Source organism: Ammospiza nelsoni, chromosome 8, assembly GCF_027579445.1.
Source record: "Ammospiza nelsoni isolate bAmmNel1 chromosome 8, bAmmNel1.pri, whole genome shotgun sequence".
Lineage (NCBI taxonomy): Eukaryota > Metazoa > Chordata > Aves > Passeriformes > Passerellidae > Ammospiza > Ammospiza nelsoni.
Window position 1 is genome coordinate 26741073 of NC_080640.1, and position 17103 is coordinate 26758175.

Sequence of the window (17103 nt, forward strand, 5' to 3'; positions counted from 1 at the left end):
ACTGTTCAGTATGGTGTTAATTTATTTTCAGTCTTGCTCTATCTCTACTTGGCAAACACTGGAAAGAATAACAGCAATAGTGGTTTGTACTGCTGTATGTACTATCTAAAACTGGATCTTTTATTAGAAAACACTCACTTATGATGGTCAAATTCCATAATTCTAGTAAAAGTTATGGAGGAGAAGGAAAATTCCTTCCATTCTTCTCCAAATGGAAGTAAAGAATGAAATTTCATCCCTCTGCATCCTTAAGCATATGTTAGTTATTACTGCTTTCAGGTTTTCTGATGTTATTACACAATTTAGGAGTATAAAGGAATGAATAAGTATTTGATGTAGAACCTACAGCACAAATGAAGCAGGTGTCATGCCAAGTGTGTCCAAGAGCTTCAATGAATTTATCTCCAGCTTCAACAGGATAATCACAGCCATGACATTTTGTGCTGAACAAAGCAATATAATCTAAAATAAAACAAGAAGCAAACTTAGAACAAACTCTTAACATAATCATATTAAGTCCAAAAGAAATAGAACTTTTCCAGACAATGAATGTTTTGATTGTTTTTGCTAAGTTTCCTACTACATTTACTGAAATACTCCCACTGAAACATGCTTATTTTCTTTCATTATTTAAATACAAACTCAGTCCAGAACCCCCCATTAGTATGACATTAATCATCAAAAATGTAGAAGAAGACATACAAAAAATCCATGGAATTTGAAGTTGTGTTGCTCACAATACTTTCAAATTAGCTTTAATATATGTGGAATGTATTCATAGGACAAATATGGTTGTACAAGAGTCTAATGACAAGGGACTGTTACAAGTTTCCATGCCTGTATAATGTCCTTTTTGCATAAAGAGAGAACATTACGGAAACCCCATACTGACTGATTAATACATCTTTATCAAGTGTGATTTGCAAAGGTTTCACATTGAAAAATATTAGTGGAAATTCCAACGGTATATGGAATCCATGAGAGTTATTTGATGTTCGGACAAAACCTCCAGTTTTAAAGGGTAGGTACCCAGTCAGTCATGCTGCATGGTTTTTTTTCTTCACTAAGAGCTACTCTGACTTGTAAAATTTGAATTGCATAACCATAAGAAAAGAATCTCCAGAGAGAAGTAGGCCAGGACCTCACTGAATGCACAAGGGGAATACAGAGAGAATATACCACTTAAACCTTAACCTCCTTCCTATGTCAGGCAACTCATTTGCATGGCAAGTATCATTTTGGGAAAACATGGCCTTTCCCTTTCTTAGCTGGCAAGAAGCAGTTTGTTTGTTGCAGCAGCCAGGAAGCAAAATCTGCACCACCATGTGCTGCACATCTGTGCAGATCCATCTCTTCCTAAGTGTTGGTTGAACAACTCTAGGGTGAGGCAACAGCATCAGAGGTCACAGCTCCAGCAACTCAGGATTGCGGGCAGCCCTAGAAGACTAATTTTCCATTTCTGGTGAGCAGCATCTACCAAGGAGGGGAGTGGAACAGGGGAAAAAAAATGTGTAGGGAAGGAAGTGCAAAGTATGGTAATACATAAGGGAGAGAAGTGAGGGAAGGCATTGTGGACATTGAGGCAAAGATCAGTGCTCTGCCATTCTCTCATATAAACTGCAGAAAAATACAGACCCAAACACTTGTATATGTGGAGAGTGGAAACAAAATCCATGCTGGATGGGGAACTGATATAATTTTGTTCCCCAGCTGCTATATTCTTACATGCTTCCATGAACATGAAGCACACAATTTCTGTGCAGAACTGTCCAGACTGCCATACCTTTCTCACAGTAGGGCTCCCCATCCTCCATGTGGAACAGGCTATTCCCAAATGGCTTCTTACAAGCAGCACAGACAAAGCAACTTGTGTGCCAAGTCTGTCTTAGGGCATGCATCACTTCCTGTAAAACAAACAAACAAACAAAAATCTCCAGCAGAATAGCCAGCCCTGCAACTTCCTCCTGGAGAACAAACACAGGGCAGAGATGCTCTAAATTCTTCCTTTCTATATCAGCCATTTCCCCTCCTCAAAAGAAAGAATTATGACAGAAATTGGGCTCCTTCTGGAAAGAAAGAGGAAATAGGACTGCAAGCTTTCTAGAACAATGTACTTGCCAAAGTGAAACAACATGGTTCAGCCAGCAGTTTGTATCAACATGCCCAGTCCCTGTTGCAGGAGGGATTCTGCACAAAGATTCTGCTTATTTTCTCCATGACCAGTATGAACTCTTTAATGCAAGAGTATGAATTGTTAAATAAATTTCAAAGAGTAATTTTCTAAGACCAGGAATAAGTGGTGTAAGTCTGTTGTTTCAAAATAATCCAGATTCTGTAGTATTTTCTTCATGCTTCTTACAAGAGCAATTCACTAACTAATGTAAAAATCTAAAAGAAAAAAATAAAACAGGAAAGATTCTTTTAACTTATATGATTAGTAAAAATGAGTCTGCATGTCTGTTTCTAACCCACATGTTTACCACAAAAAAACCCCAATTCTGTGCAACTGATGTTCTCCTCAGCTGTACATCTAGGTTTTATCAGCTTCTTACTTCTGTGCAGTATGGAGAAATCTCTATTACTGCTTCTTTCTTTTGTCATACAGAAGTCTTCCAAGTCCTGGAAGCTGCTGTACTGGGCCCTGATGCACAGTTACCTGCTAATTTGTCAATCTTATGTGTAGCCAGGATGATGTTGGACAGTGTATCTCTGTCCAACAGCCCAGATTTCAAAGGGCCAGCTGCATAACTGCTGTGAACTAACTTTGTTAACTTCAGTGAAACAGCGTTGATTTATACCAGCTGAGAATCTAGATCCTATTTTATGTTGCTTCCAATTATACACATAGACTCTGATTGTCTTTTAAAGATTGTTTTAATGTCCACTGATTATGAGAAAATGGATTGAAGTCCTCTTCCATGCTTTCAATCCAGTGAATAGACAAAACATTCTTATTTAGATTTGCCATATATCTCATTAGAGAATCACCATTTGAGATTCATTAACTTCTGTTACTGTTTGCAAAACAACTATTGCTGATAAATAGGTTTGGATCCATTTAGGAACCTCAGTGAGGTAAGACACAAAAATAGCTTGAGAAATCTTATTAATATGAATAGAGGCAGCTGGCATCTTTGCTATTTTCCTGATGAAAATCCATAATGGGAAACTGATTTGTGCCAGCATTCATTAGGTAGGTTAAGTCAGCACTCTGCTATAAATTACTCCTTCTGCTGCAGTAGCAAACAAGACTTGGTTGGAGCCAGAGCTTCACCATCAATGTCTGATGCTGCCACCCCTAATTGACAGTTGCAGAGAAGAGCATCTGTAATGCCAACATTTAGACAGATGTCAAAAGGTGACAGCTAAGCAGTGAAAAACCAGTGGGGGACTCCTTGCTTCTTCATTTGAGTCATACATTCACTACAACTGCATGCATAAACACACTGATAAAATTATTGATGGTACTCCACCCACACCACCATCTGAGGTATGTGGAGAGCAAATTAAATTGTACATTTACTTGTACATTAGTCCTTTAAGACAAAAGTGGCATGTATTTTTGGCTTTGTGGAATTCAGATCTTTGTAATTATTCTGTATTTTCTTAACTATAAGAAACCAGCAGAATTCATCAACAGCTGTGCTGCCAACTAACAGTGAGGTGCAACAAGAGCAATGGACCTCTTGCCATCATCACTGATTTCTCTACTGAAATTTTGACTAAATCCTGTGTAAGAAACAAAAACCCAGTTCAAGTGTCTTACTATAAAGAAGAGAGAGATAAAACTAACATAGTGTGTATCAGAAAGTAAAAACCTATCCAAAAAGTATTACTAATTTTACACTCAGAGAGATGGTACCTGGATTACATATTCCATCTATGAGCTCAATAAGGTACAGAAATATCCAAGACTTCTGATGGAAAAAAAATTATTATAAAATAATATGTTTCTCATAATGAAATAATCAACAAGCTGGGGAATAAGTCTTAAAAGGATGAAATAATAAAACATCTGCATTCACTGCTTACAGTCTAAACTATTTCACTATTTCAAGGACCCAGGCAGTTGCAGAAAGGGTTACTGTTGTTCTCTTACCCCCATAATCTTAGTGTGGCATCTGGCACAGGTTGGTGCAAAGAACTGTTCATAGCAGCGCTCACAGTACACACTGTTCTGCTCCTCCACAAAGCACATGTCAGCCAAGGATGTCTTGCAGTAAGCACAATTGAATTCTTCTGGGTGCCAAGAGCGACCCATGGCTACCAGGAAAGGGCCTCTGGAAACAATCATAACTTATTTGTAATCTTGTTTAATCTTACTTGTATTGTGAAAAAAAAGTTGAATGGCTGACCCTGATTGCAAACCCACTTTCTCAGACACCATGAACACACGTAAAAAGCTACTTGAACCATGAAGTGCATATTAAAATAATCTGAATAGAAGTGGTCTTTTTCAAGACCATTACTCAAAGCACATTGGTTAAAACATTTCATTATTGTTTGATCTCATACACTGCATTTCCAAACAACTGTTGGAAAAATCAATTGTTTTCATATCTGCATAGCTGTAAGTGGTCTTTTTAAGCAGAAGCAAAGACAAAAGGAAAAGGCCAAAGGCAACAGAAGACAATGCTACCATTTGAAAGCATGAAATAACAGGCAAATTTCCATCCTTACACACCCACACCTCACAACAACTCCTAAAGTCTCCTACCTTCTTTCTGTCTGACAGCACTGCACGCAGCATGTTCTAGAAATGTCAGACTATCAGGTGACAACTTGCTGTTTTGTTATGTGGAAGACACGTTAAATTCATTTTGGTGATTGACTCTGGTGATTGTAGTTAGATATAATGATTATTACTGGAATATTTCCATTCCAGAATATATGAAGGGCAATAATCAACAGTTCCACATCACCAAACTAGCTCCTTTTAGTGGGGAAGACTGTCATTAAACACGGATTACTTAAAGTTGGAGAGCAGTGCACAGGCTCACAGTAGGCACTGGTCCAGCAGAATGAATTGGAAGAGCAGGGAGAGGCATGCTATGAATCACTGGTAATAGAGTGTAGGCATTATTTTTCTCCAGACACAAAAGCAACATTACATTTGGCTGCTGTTCCAAAATGATGCCTTGTTCCATTTCTCTCCACAATTCCCCCTCTGCTCCCAGCCCCCTGACTCTCCCAATAAAGTTGCACGAACCTCCTTCAAAGGGTTACCTTAGCACCAGAAACCTGTTTAAAATCAAGCAGGGATTTGTTGCAGCATCCAAGAGCCAAACAATTAGCATGTATAACGCTGCAGTGATAAAAAGTGAACCACACAACAACAAAATGAGCTCTGGAAATGTTAAATTAATGAGGCAGACAACAGACATCCCTGCTGGATAATTTAACAGAGTCTTAGGCTCTGGGACTGTATATTAATGCACAATAACCAGTCTCTCTGATACTTTTTTTTTGCTTCATCCCTCTGCAAAGGCCCATGCCCTTACCGAATGATGCTGTTGCAGTGCCCGCAGAGAGGGGTTCGGCTGCTGGCTGGAAAACGCTCCGCCCTCTGCACTGTTCCCCGGGCTAAGGCAGGGGGCTGGGAAGGAGGTGAAACTGGAGACGGGTAAGCAGGAATTGTGGTAGGAGACAGCACCGGAGCACCCCTTGGAAGGATGTGCTTTGTGACGGTGGTGGTGGATTTTCCAGGTGCAAATTTCTGGGAAAAGGAGTCATCTGTTACCCAGGGGGGGCGACTCGCAGGCTCCGTGTTGGCAGGGGTGTAGGAATGAACTGGTGCTGGCGCTGTTTGAAGTATTCCAAAAGAAACCAAGAAAGATTTTAAAGGCTTTTTCTTCTACTGTTAATACAGCAACACTTAGCAAAGGGCACTCCATGACACAGATACAATAAAAGCTTTGGGTGATAGTAATTATGGCCTATCTCATTGTTGCTCATTTATTCTGGGTTGAAGTCAAGGATATCAGCACAATCACTGACTTCTCATACACATGCATTACAGAAATCATTGCCTACTGGCTTTTACAGATTTTATGGAGACCATTGTCAAGATCATCTCTTCATTTTCTTGAAGGAATGGATATGACAATTGTGTGATAATGTCAAAGACTGCCATACAATCTAAGACAGGTTAAAAATATAAAAGCCAGATAATATAGTAAAGTTTTAGATAGAATTCCCCAGAATTTCAGTAAGTTATGCTTAACTTTTGATCTCATTATATTAATTAAAATACAGTATGTTCTACAGAAGTCACTGTTATGTATCATTTGGAGGTTTATTCCTAGGTTTTTGAAGAAAAACAAGCTCCCACAGGGAAAACAGAGAGCACTGGAAGCAATAGTGAGGGAGCCAGTTCAGCTCACATGACCAGCAAGATAAAGCCAACAGCACTTAGAGGAAGGCCAGACTTGTGGTTATGACTGATCTCAGTTCAGTTCTTGGCTCTGCCACAAACTTCCTGTAAAACTCTGAGCAAAGCAGAGAGTGTCTGCGCCTCAGTTCCTGTGTATAAACCAGAATATTATCCTTTCTCTCTTCCACCCTTTGACTAGCACATAAAACCCTCAGTGCAGTCTGTCTCTGTTTGTGTGCACCAGGCTCTAATCTTGGGTGGAGTTTTATCACATTAAAATAAGCAGGAGCCAGGGCCTGCACATACTGACAAGTTTTCCCATTATCCTGCTCCTTTCAAAATGCCAGATCTTGCATTATGTAGAACTGAAGTTACTGCCCAAGAAACAGCCTCACTTTGCCAAGTACAGGAGCACTAAAAGCAGTTTCCCTTTGCAAGGAAAACAAAGCAAATGATTGAAAAGAAGCTTGGAGAGCTGAAGTGTTTTGCCCAAATGAGAGAGCACAGGCTTGGGAACAGAAGCCAGTTCTCCAGAAGTCTGGGCAAACATTCCACACAGTATCCCAGCACCAAGAAAATCACAGCCAAATACAACTTGTATAGGTTTAAGGGGCTTGCAGGCAGAAAGGTATTTCAGCCAAGAGGGTTCTGAAAGTAACATGGATCTTTCTGAATAATTAAGTGGTGAGAACTTTGTGTTCGACTTAACACCGCTTCCTCAGCCCACACCCTGCCACATAATAATTTCCACTGATTATTGGCAATTTGCAAGTGCTTAAATTGCATATATATCAATGCACTGTGATCACCCTGGGATCTTTTTATTGAGGTCAGAATTGAATCTAGTGCATTTTCTTGATAAAAATTTCTTATGGTACAACATCAGCAATGTTTCTGCTTCATAAAACTGTATCCCACCTTAGCTTGAGGCTTCTTCTTCTTCTTTTTTTTTTAACTTGGAAATGGTAAACAGTATTTAAAGATTTCAGAACAGAGTTTATATGCAATCTCTTTAGATCCTGAGGCTCTTGCTATTTATGATTATGGTATTAAGACAGGCAAAATTAGAAGTTAATATTGAATCTCTAATTGATGAGTTCATAAGGCTTCCACCTATGAGGCTAATTAAACAAGGTGACTTCAGCTCACATAAGTACATTCTCTCTACCTTCTACTTCTTTTCACTCTCTCTTTTCTATTTGCTGCAGTAAAATAAAGAAACAGAAAAAAGAGAAGCAAAATAAAACAACAAAATAGGATTTTTTTCCCAGCTACTAAAATAAAGTACCAGAGCAATTACTGCTAAATGACAATTGCTAGATGTTTGCATCTGCTCCGAGTTCTCTTTTCAGCTGTTAAAATTTAATTTTACAAGCCTGATTTATTACAATACATTTTCATCCTGTGAACAAGCTGCAATTACTATTGCTTCAAAATAGCATCACTGCAACATATTAGAAAGATTTCACTAACTCTGAGACTTTAGTAATTGTCATTAAAAGGGAATTATCTTATTTTCTTAGAAGTACATCCCTCCCTAAGCTTATATGAACAATTCTTTTGTCTTAGTAGCTACTGTCATACATATTCACTTTGAATGTTTATGTATTTCAAAAAGTCTTCCAACACTAGAGAAGAAAGAGAAAAAAGGGGTTGTTTGCTGCTAAAAAAAGTATTAAGATTCAATATATATTCTCAAAATACCAGTATTCTATGAGTTGAACATTAACTGTTAAAAAATGAATACTTCAAATAATTCAGCAACTTAGCCTCTATCACCTTGTTTCTCTCAGCCCTCATGTTCTCTTAGAATAGGAAAGAATGAATGGCCTTATTGTTGTCCTGAGAGAATGGCAGAAGAGATCTCTCTAACAGGAATAGGAACAAGCCAATTCCTTGCTTCTGGGAAAGCTGGAATTCTCCCTCTCAGCTCTTCATTTATGGCCTGTGGCTATTTTCTCTCCAGACAAAGGCACATTACCAAGACTGATGTAGTAAAGCAAAGATTTATAGAGTCTCAAATGCTTTGGTCACACAGACTTGCACTGTGAGAACATTTTTTTCTTTTTTTTTTTTCCCTTTGTTAGTAGATGACATAAGTGTTACTCTTTATTATTATCAGTAACAAAATAAATTAGTAACCACAACTGATAGGGTTTGTTCTACACTTAGCGGCCACATCCTTGAATCTCAAAGTTTTCCCATATACTGTTACAGTACAGAGTAGATGGCAGAGCAGATGATGTTTTATAGGGAGACACTACTCTTATTTATGGGAACTTAAAATGAAATAATGGTGTGGAAGCTGCTGTTTTAGCATTGAAGGTGCTTAGGATTCGATATAAAGTTCATTAAAAACTGTGGGAATGTCTCTAGCAATTCCTCAAAGAGCAGATCAGGCCTTTACACTTGACCGATTTTGCATACACAAGTAGGCCAGTTGGACGTAGGGATTTAAAAGGAAAGATCTGCTTTCTTACATTTAGGCATCGTGTTACTTCGTGGTACAGAAGTGGAGCTGGAGCTGCTTGGGATACTGAAAGGCTATGCTGGGAATGCCTGCGGGAAAGGAATACCCAGGCATGTTCTGCCATCTAGTGGGTCTTGCTCAGAAGAGAAGCCTTTAAAACACGGGTTAGGAAATTTAGGGAGAAGATTTCAGAGTTCCCAGCTTTCTCTACTGGAAAAAAAACAAAAGATCTTGAGCAGCAGAAAATTTCCTGAATTAGGTTAGGAAAAGTGCAGACTGCCTGATAAATCCCATCTGAGCCTGATACTCAACAAAGCAGTTTCATTTTGAGACTTGTTTCAGTTTGTTTGGGTTTTATTTTCAACCGGACATTAAAAGAGCCTTGTAAACCCTCTCAGTGACTGATTCAGGAGTCTCTGTATTGAATATATGAGCCTGTTGGTTGGTGCTTTAATCAGGAAGTTGCTGCCCCATATTTCCAAGGGAAGGCAGTCATTGACAAAGTTGGATGAGGAAGTTTTCTAACTGTCTTGGTGGTTTGTTTCTTAGTACTATTGATTTTCCCATCTGTGACAGGAAATGCTATTTCCTCCATTTCTTCCCAAGTGGCAATTTCCCATTTTGCTCTGCAACTGTCTCTGAGGTCAGTTCATGCTCCAAAACCACTCTGAAGTGCTACTACATCAAATACATAACACTTACATAGTACCAACACAAGAACCAAACATCTTCCCTGAAATCTCTGCCTGGAACCTCTCTTGTACCAGAGTCACTTCAGGATTCAATGATTATATTTCAAACTCCTAAACAGTACAGGAGGACTTTTTCTTTCTCTGCCAACTATTTAAGCCTTTATTGAGAGGCAATGAGGCTCAAAAGCAGCAACATAAAAATTGCAAAGGAACACCAGCAATGTAAGGAAGTGAAAAGAAGATGCCCAGACCAGGAAAAAACAAAAGCCTTTCCTCAATTCCAAGTAGAATTCAATAGCCAGCTTTGACTTTACCAGATCCAGCCAATAATTGGAAATAGCTGCAGATATATTTCTGTGGCAGGTTTGTATATTGAACTGGAACTTATATTTCCCCAAATGAGCACAGGCCTTAACATCAGTCAGTGTATTTAGGAGATATTTTGACTTGCCAGAGTTTGCTCTCTTCTGCATGATAGAAATAAATCTGCTGTCATCATCTTTTTAAGTCAAAACTAATAGCATTTGCCTTGAGTGAGAACATGGTATACACTGGTGCACTTAACCAAAAGCAAGTGAGGAGGAGCTGAAGGTTTATTTACTTTGAGACCCTTAAATAGCTGATGAGAGCTCTGACTTGACTTTTTCTACCTTTATGTCTCAAATATAAGGATCAATTGATTTGTCTGTCAGCTTTATGTCTAACTAAAATTCCTACATTTGTTTAATTTCAGTAGATCCAGAAATAGAACATTACAGAAGACAGAGCTTAAGACTGTTAGAATTGTTGGCCATTTCATGTTTACTTGACTGCAAAGATATAAATCAACTTTTAATTCTCTTACTAAGATCAGAAAAACCTTAATTTGAAACAGAACTGCCTTTAGATTTATATTGCTGTCTCATTTAATTCATTCAGTTTGAAGGTTCACATTTTGGTCATCAATGGTTTTAGAAGCTCAGTCCATTTGTAACACATTAATACCAAGGGAATTTAGATAATATCAAGGAGCATATTTTCCACATGAATGAATAACCAAATATATTCCTTAAGTTACTGTCTCTGGGAAATGGAATAGCATCATGAGGTGCTTAAATACCTCATTCTTTATTTCAAATATAAGCCTAAGTTTGAGAAATTAAATATATGGTCTTACCTATTTTGCAAATTCCTACTCAAGCAAATTCCTAACCTACTCAAGCAAATTCCACTTATTTTACCACCTTCCTGAACTGTGCATTCTTTTTTTAGCCATTTTCTCAATTCTGTAGTGTCACTTGGCTCCTAATTGGATGCACTGTGTTATTTTTCAAATTTATTTCTTCTGAAAAATCAGGCTACATATATTTTATTAGACTTTTCCCTTGCTTTTATTTTACCCTCTGTTTGTTTCACATTTTAACTCTGAAGTAGAATACAAATATAACATAATCCTCAATCTTCAGATAATTTGAGGCAAAACCAGAAACATTTAGACCCACATGAATAAATACATTCTGGTATATCTGTGTACAAAATATGTGCTTTCTACATTTTCTTTTTCCAAAAGAAATGTGTGAGTATTTTTTTTACTGAATCTTTTCAGTACTTTGAAGGCTCCTTACCTGGCTGGTAGACAGAGGGCTTTATGCTGGCAGTAGTAACAACTCTCGTTTTTGAAGCAGCAGAAGGAGCAGGACTTTCACTGTAGCCTCCAGAAATTGGCATTGCTGTATATGACTGGGTAGTGTTTCTAAAAGCAAAATGGAGGTGTGAACAACTTTATACACAGAAAAAGTTACTGATCATGAAGTAACAGAACTGGCAGCATCCAGAGCACTCCAAGAGAGAATGCTGGGAGATTCATCAGTCTTTGTCACTGCTAAGGAAGGCTTGGACAATTATTTGGAAAGAAAAATTAGTCAAATAAGGATTTTAAGTAATGGCAAGTTTGCTGCTGTTGTCATCACAGAAAATAGCTTTCTGAGGGAATATGATAAATTTGAAACTCTCAGTAACAAGGGATCAGACTTCACAAAGCTGCATAAAAAGTTTGTGTTTTCTGCTCCTCTGCAAACAAAAAGGCCTGGTCTTGTCTAAGATAAATCAATGAGTTACATGTGGACTTAAAAATATACTTGTTCAGCATAATTACTGCTATTACAAATGCTAATTAGTATTTATATACTAAGTCTTTTCAAAAATATTGAAGTAATATTTAAAAATTTTTCAGAAACTAACCCTTTTCCCTATTTAGACTGAAAAATTTACATTAATTTTCCTATTGTTCAGATTCATCCTTCAGAAGAAAACCATACAATATGCAATAGTATGAGGCACTTTCTTGCAGTCCTAAATAAAAACATTTGCTCAGGATTCCAAACGTCAGTAAGAATGAGTTTTTCCTCTATCTTATGGCTTAGATGGTGAATTTCAGTTTGATTGCAGTAACAGATTAAAAAATATGCCTCTTCTATCTGCCAGTTATTTGGGATGATTGTGTTTGTAGTTCCTGTGCTTCACAGACTGCTAAAAGAGCATCAGAGTCAAAGCAAGCAAGAAAGAATAAAGAAGTAAAAGGAAGGGAAGCAACAGATAATGAGATGTAGGAAAAACCTACTCAACTACAGAATATCCTTCTCACTCACCCTGGAAACTGTTTTGCTTGTTTTTTCCCTTCAGTGTCACTCCCCCTATGAAGTAGATCCCTATCTATTTGTGCTGACAGCTAATGAGTTATTTCCAAAGTGGGTTTGTCTGTAGGAAAACATTTCTCAGCATATGAAAAGAAGCATCCATCTTTCCCAGACTATTGGTCCATCTTGACTTTACTTTCTTTAACAGTGGAAACAGATGCCATCTGGAGAAAACACGTTATAATCTCACATGGCAAACCCAGCAGATTTCATCCAGTACAGGTAAGAAACATTCTGAGGAATGGAAACTTTCAATTTTTAATTTTGAACAAAATAAACCTGTCCTCAATGTAGCTTTCTGCTTCTCTGACAGTGTTTCTACTATAGATTTAGTTTGCATAGCATTTCTGCCTCGGGCTAATTTATTTTGTCTATGTAGCAAGACCTAGAAACTTAGCTATTGCTACAGTGGCTGTAGCTAATTATTTCTGTACCTACTCAGGGCTTAGGCCTGCATTTGGGTCCATTGTACCATGAGTGAACACAACTCTCCAAGATAAACTATTATACTGGGTTTGTATTCACTGTAAATTCCGTTGTGAACTTTGCTGTGCTTTGTAACTGCCAAAGCTGTCCTAAGCACTCTCAAACCTTCTGGGTTCCATTCCTACCCTCTATTTCCTGATGAGACCTCCTGTGAGGTGCCTCAGAAGACATTGTGCTCAGCATCACTGGACAGAGGCCATTGCTGCTGCCATAGCACAGGGACACTGTAGGCACTCTGGCTTCACCCACAGCTTTCAAAATGCCATCAGCTAAACACCACCTAAAGAATTGTCCTTGTTTTAAAATCTGATATTCAGGCTAAACTACACAGCTCAGTGCCCAGTATTTACAATGTGGGTTAAAAGATTTTAAAATTATGTGTTGCACTGCCTGAATCTGAAAATGTCATCCAGTTAGGAAAGTCTACTCCCAGGTGCACAGATGCAATGGTTAGAAAGACTTATTCGAATCTCTCTTAGTGCAGAAAATAAACAAAGAAGTTCTGAACCGGATTAGTAATACTTAAACTGTCATGAAGAAAAATGGTAATTCAAAATTCAAGTGTTTCCCAAATATAATAGCATAGTAAAACCATACCACAGATTTCCTTGTGTTCAGGGAAATGAAGCTGAAAAAAACCCCAAAACAACACCCCCCTTCCCCCCACATTTATAGTACCACCAAAATCAAAGCAAAATTAAAAGAAGCACTGAATCCTTTTAACCCTTTTACATGATTATGATGCATATTAAATACAGTAAGAAAGATAAGAAAGCTTATCAAAGAGAAATAAAGTGTTATACTACATCATTAAGGGTTTAGTGAAAGAAAAGATTGATCAAAATTTTTGCTGAAGAAAAGGAAATGGCATGTGATTAAAAGAATCAAAAGAAAAAAAGAAACAAGAAAGAAGGAAATTAAGAAAGAATAAAACGATGTTGTAAGCACCAAAGATGCTTTAATGGATCAAGAAGCACTGGCATCTCAAAAAGCAGTGAATGCAACCTCATTGAATTTATCTGTAGCAGTCAATGGCATGTGACAGGCAGCAAATTAAATACTGGCTCTGAAAACTATTAGTTGTCAGAAAAAGAAAGAGTAAATATTTCTAAGCAGATCATTTTTATGTTAACGCTTCACTAGATGCCTACTAGTAGCAATAAACTGGTTTGTTAAGTGCTTTTAAGGTAGAATAGCTGCACAAAACAGTTTGATACCTCTGCTTTGACTGGTAGGTGATGGAGGTGGAAGAATGCCGGTTGAAACTAAAATGAGACAAAAATGGTATTTGAAAAAATATACACAAAAGATTGGGATATCTTGCCCTACCATGAATTTCCTATGAATAAGAAGAGCTCTTAAATGCTGAAGTAAACAACATATGCATATTTATAATTACATGAGTATTACATTACATTTTGTTTTCTTATTTAAGCTGGGAATCACAGTGACACATGACGAGTGATAACCTAAGTCAATGAACTGAGAGCTCCATAAGTCACTCTTATCTGATCTTGCTATTTGATTGTGGAACTCCAATTATTTTTATGAGCAGAAAAAAATACAAGGGATTTTTCTCAGTGCCATGTTTACATTGCATCAAATCTGAAAAGCAAATCTTGAATGAACCAAAGGCCAAAGATCAGGGAAGTGCCCCAGCCTGTGAGCAGCTTGGACAACCCCGTGGAAAGGACAGGCTGGCATAGCTGAAGCAGAAACATCCACCCACCGTGTTCAACTTTTGTCTTGAAGAACCTTTCCATTGCTACAGTCTTAGGCAATTTTTTTTTCCCCTTGGGGAAACAGTGTAATTTCAGAACATAAATGAGTCATTTATGCAAATACAGGAAGTACTTGAAAGCCTGCACAATGTATGATCTGAGAAACGAGAGGATTCAGAGCATCAATCCCACCCCACAGGGGCACAGCCCACATTTCCCAGAACCACCAGGGGTCTGCCTTATGCCAGTTATTTTCCTAACTTCTGGAGAAGATTTCTTCTTCCCTTTACCATGGACGCAGTGCTTGGATTAAAATCTCTGGATCAGAAACTACACTTGGCTTTTAGAACCATGAACCATAATTGTAACTCCTCCCATTGTTTCTCCTGGTTTTGTATTCCCAGAGTGCTGTTGCATGGAGCACCCTGCTTTAATCCTCTAGATGGAATAACCCATCCCTGAAGAGCTTCAAGCTTATTCAAAACTCTCCTGCTGTGCTTGCTTCTTTTGAGTGAGATTGTAAGTGGAACAGATAACACTAAGTCAGATTTCACTGCAGATGTAAAAGAGTAACACAATCTGTTAAAGGTTAGTGATTTACTTCAAACACTCCTCTTCAGGAACATGATAAAGATTTCACTCCTCTTATGTGTTATGCATATGCTCACAAAAGCTAAGTCACTACAGAACAGGATCTACTAAAGTGTAAAATCAGATTTAAATAGTTAAGGATATTGATCAAGAAAGCCTCTCGCCTTTTCTTGGTGGATATTTTTAAAGAATCTAAAAGGGAAAAAACCATCAAACACTGGAATAATGGTGATAAAATCTCAGCCTCATCTACCTGAGGACATCCCCATCCTGTAAAACAGTGGTGTAATTATTTTTTTTTTAAATAAAATTATATTAAATGCTCAATATTCTTCTGGTATATGTCAAGCTAAAACTGGATTTTTAAGTCTGAATTTTTGCATCCTAAAGCATTACTTGATTTCTAAATGAAAACTACCAGATGCCCAAAAATTTGAATTATAGATCAATTTAGAAGCCATTTTCATTCCCTTACATTTGAATACACCAGCTATAATACACAACACTTTTTAAAACATACATGGAAGAAGTGCACCAAGATAAAGAAGCTATTCCAGCTGCGAGATAGCCATCCAAAACCAACCAACCAACCAGAGTTCACTTCTTGTACTTGATTATCAAGGAACCAAATTTCTACAGGTCCTACAAGTCTCTGATTTGCCCTTATGTGCCAAGACTTGCTGAAGCCAAGACAGTAACATTTGCCTGTTGGTAACAGGGAAGCAGATGACAGAACACACTTGTGTCATCCACTGACAAAGCAGCAGTGTATAAAGTTGATATGCTGTAGATCTTTTAAATGTGGCCAGGTGCCAGCAAGAGGTTTTAGGAGTCTGATTAGAGCATTTCTTTTGGAAATGGACAGATGTTTTTATAGATTCACAGACCCTTTGATGTTGGAAGAGGCCTCAGGAAGAATCTGATCTAACCTGCTGAAAGCAAGGCCAGCTCTGAGGTCAGACCAGGTTTCTCCATGTTTTAGCCAGTGATGTCTTGAAAACTTTCAAGAGTGGAGACACAGCCTCCTCAGACAAGTCACTTCCTTTCAGAGGGGCAGGAAAAGTAGCAATGGTCCATGGCAATCTAATTCACTAATTTACTTTCAATTCAAATGCCTCAATATCTCAATGTCATCTTTCTTTTTATATTCTTTGAAATTTTGTTTCACACTGATTAGTCCATGTTGGTACATAACTACAAATGAATTCATATGGTTTCAAGGCCTCACACTGCTTCCCTTCTCCCATTAAATGCATATAAAATTTAAGGGAAATGGAAGAAAGCTCAATCAAAAAACAGTATTACATTAGCACTAAGAAAGACATGCAAGTAGTGTCAGCAAGTACTGGTTATCTTTATACTAATTTATTAGCAGTTTATATGTAAATTATGCATAATTGTTGCTTAACTTGTCCCTGCTCATGAAACTAGATAATCTTTAAGATCCCTCCCAGCCCAATCCGTTCTGTGATTCCATGATTTCCAAGGCAGGAATGAAAACAAGCTCTTAGGAAAGATTTCGATGGGTTCTAAGATGTAGACTGGTGAAACATGAATAGATGTACTCTGTCTGGACAGAGTAGTCACCAAAGCTTCCATTTAGTTTCATCTTCTGACTGATTTCAATCTTCAGCTGAAAGAAGCCCTAAAATCAAGTATTTTCTGTAGCTCAGGAAAAATAATAGGTTTTGCATGCCAGTGTTTAATCAAACTCAAATATGCACAGTTATTATTGCTTGGAAAGCAAGGAACCTTACCTGAGTACAAGGGGCTTCTTGAAACTAAAGTTACAACTGGTGTACTTCCACTCATCAGCAGTCAGTTTTATTTCTTATATTTTATCAGTTCCATACTGGGATTACTTCTCCTATGGAAGTCCCATGGCTGGAAACAGACATGTTCACATCCTAAAACTGAAAACTCTTCTGATGTTTTGTTCAGTAGCTATTTCAGTTTTGCATTGGTTTCAGTGATGTGAAGCCAACCAAACTGCTCTTAAATACTTCCTGTGCTAAGCACTTAACTGTTCTGTGATTCTCTTGAGAAAGACCATTGTATTTCTTGCCTTTATTATACTCAAGCCTTCAAACTTGTG

General features: G+C 37.8%; 1 protein-coding gene and 1 long non-coding RNA gene across 6 annotated transcripts in view; one reads left to right on the forward strand and one right to left on the reverse strand.

Annotated features, from left to right (window-relative positions):
- LOC132076036 (uncharacterized) overlaps positions 1 to 17103 on the forward strand; it is a 37763-nt gene that overhangs the window by 14235 nt on the left and 6425 nt on the right. The window contains exons 3-4 of one of the 3 annotated variants that reach the window (XR_009418865.1): positions 12359 to 12432; positions 14132 to 15005. This is a non-coding gene — a long non-coding RNA (uncharacterized LOC132076036). The remainder of the gene's footprint in view (positions 1 to 12358; positions 12433 to 14131; positions 15006 to 17103) is intronic. The other 2 variants (XR_009418866.1, XR_009418864.1) reach the window with 2 other exon arrangements.
- The window catches only part of LDB3 (LIM domain binding 3), a 108298-nt gene that overhangs the window by 5113 nt on the left and 86082 nt on the right, over positions 1 to 17103 (reverse strand). For 2 of the 3 annotated variants that reach the window (XM_059476906.1, XM_059476905.1), the window contains 5 exons: positions 11140 to 11267; positions 5502 to 5802; positions 4100 to 4280; positions 1784 to 1904; positions 347 to 462 (listed from right to left, as the gene is read on the reverse strand). In XM_059476906.1, coding sequence (XP_059332889.1) covers positions 347 to 462; positions 1784 to 1904; positions 4100 to 4280; positions 5502 to 5802; positions 11140 to 11267 — 847 coding nt within the window. Of the gene's footprint in view, positions 1 to 346; positions 463 to 1783; positions 1905 to 4099; positions 4281 to 5501; positions 5803 to 11139; positions 11268 to 13913; positions 13962 to 17103 lie in introns of all 3 variants that reach the window. The other variant, XM_059476908.1, reaches the window with a different exon arrangement.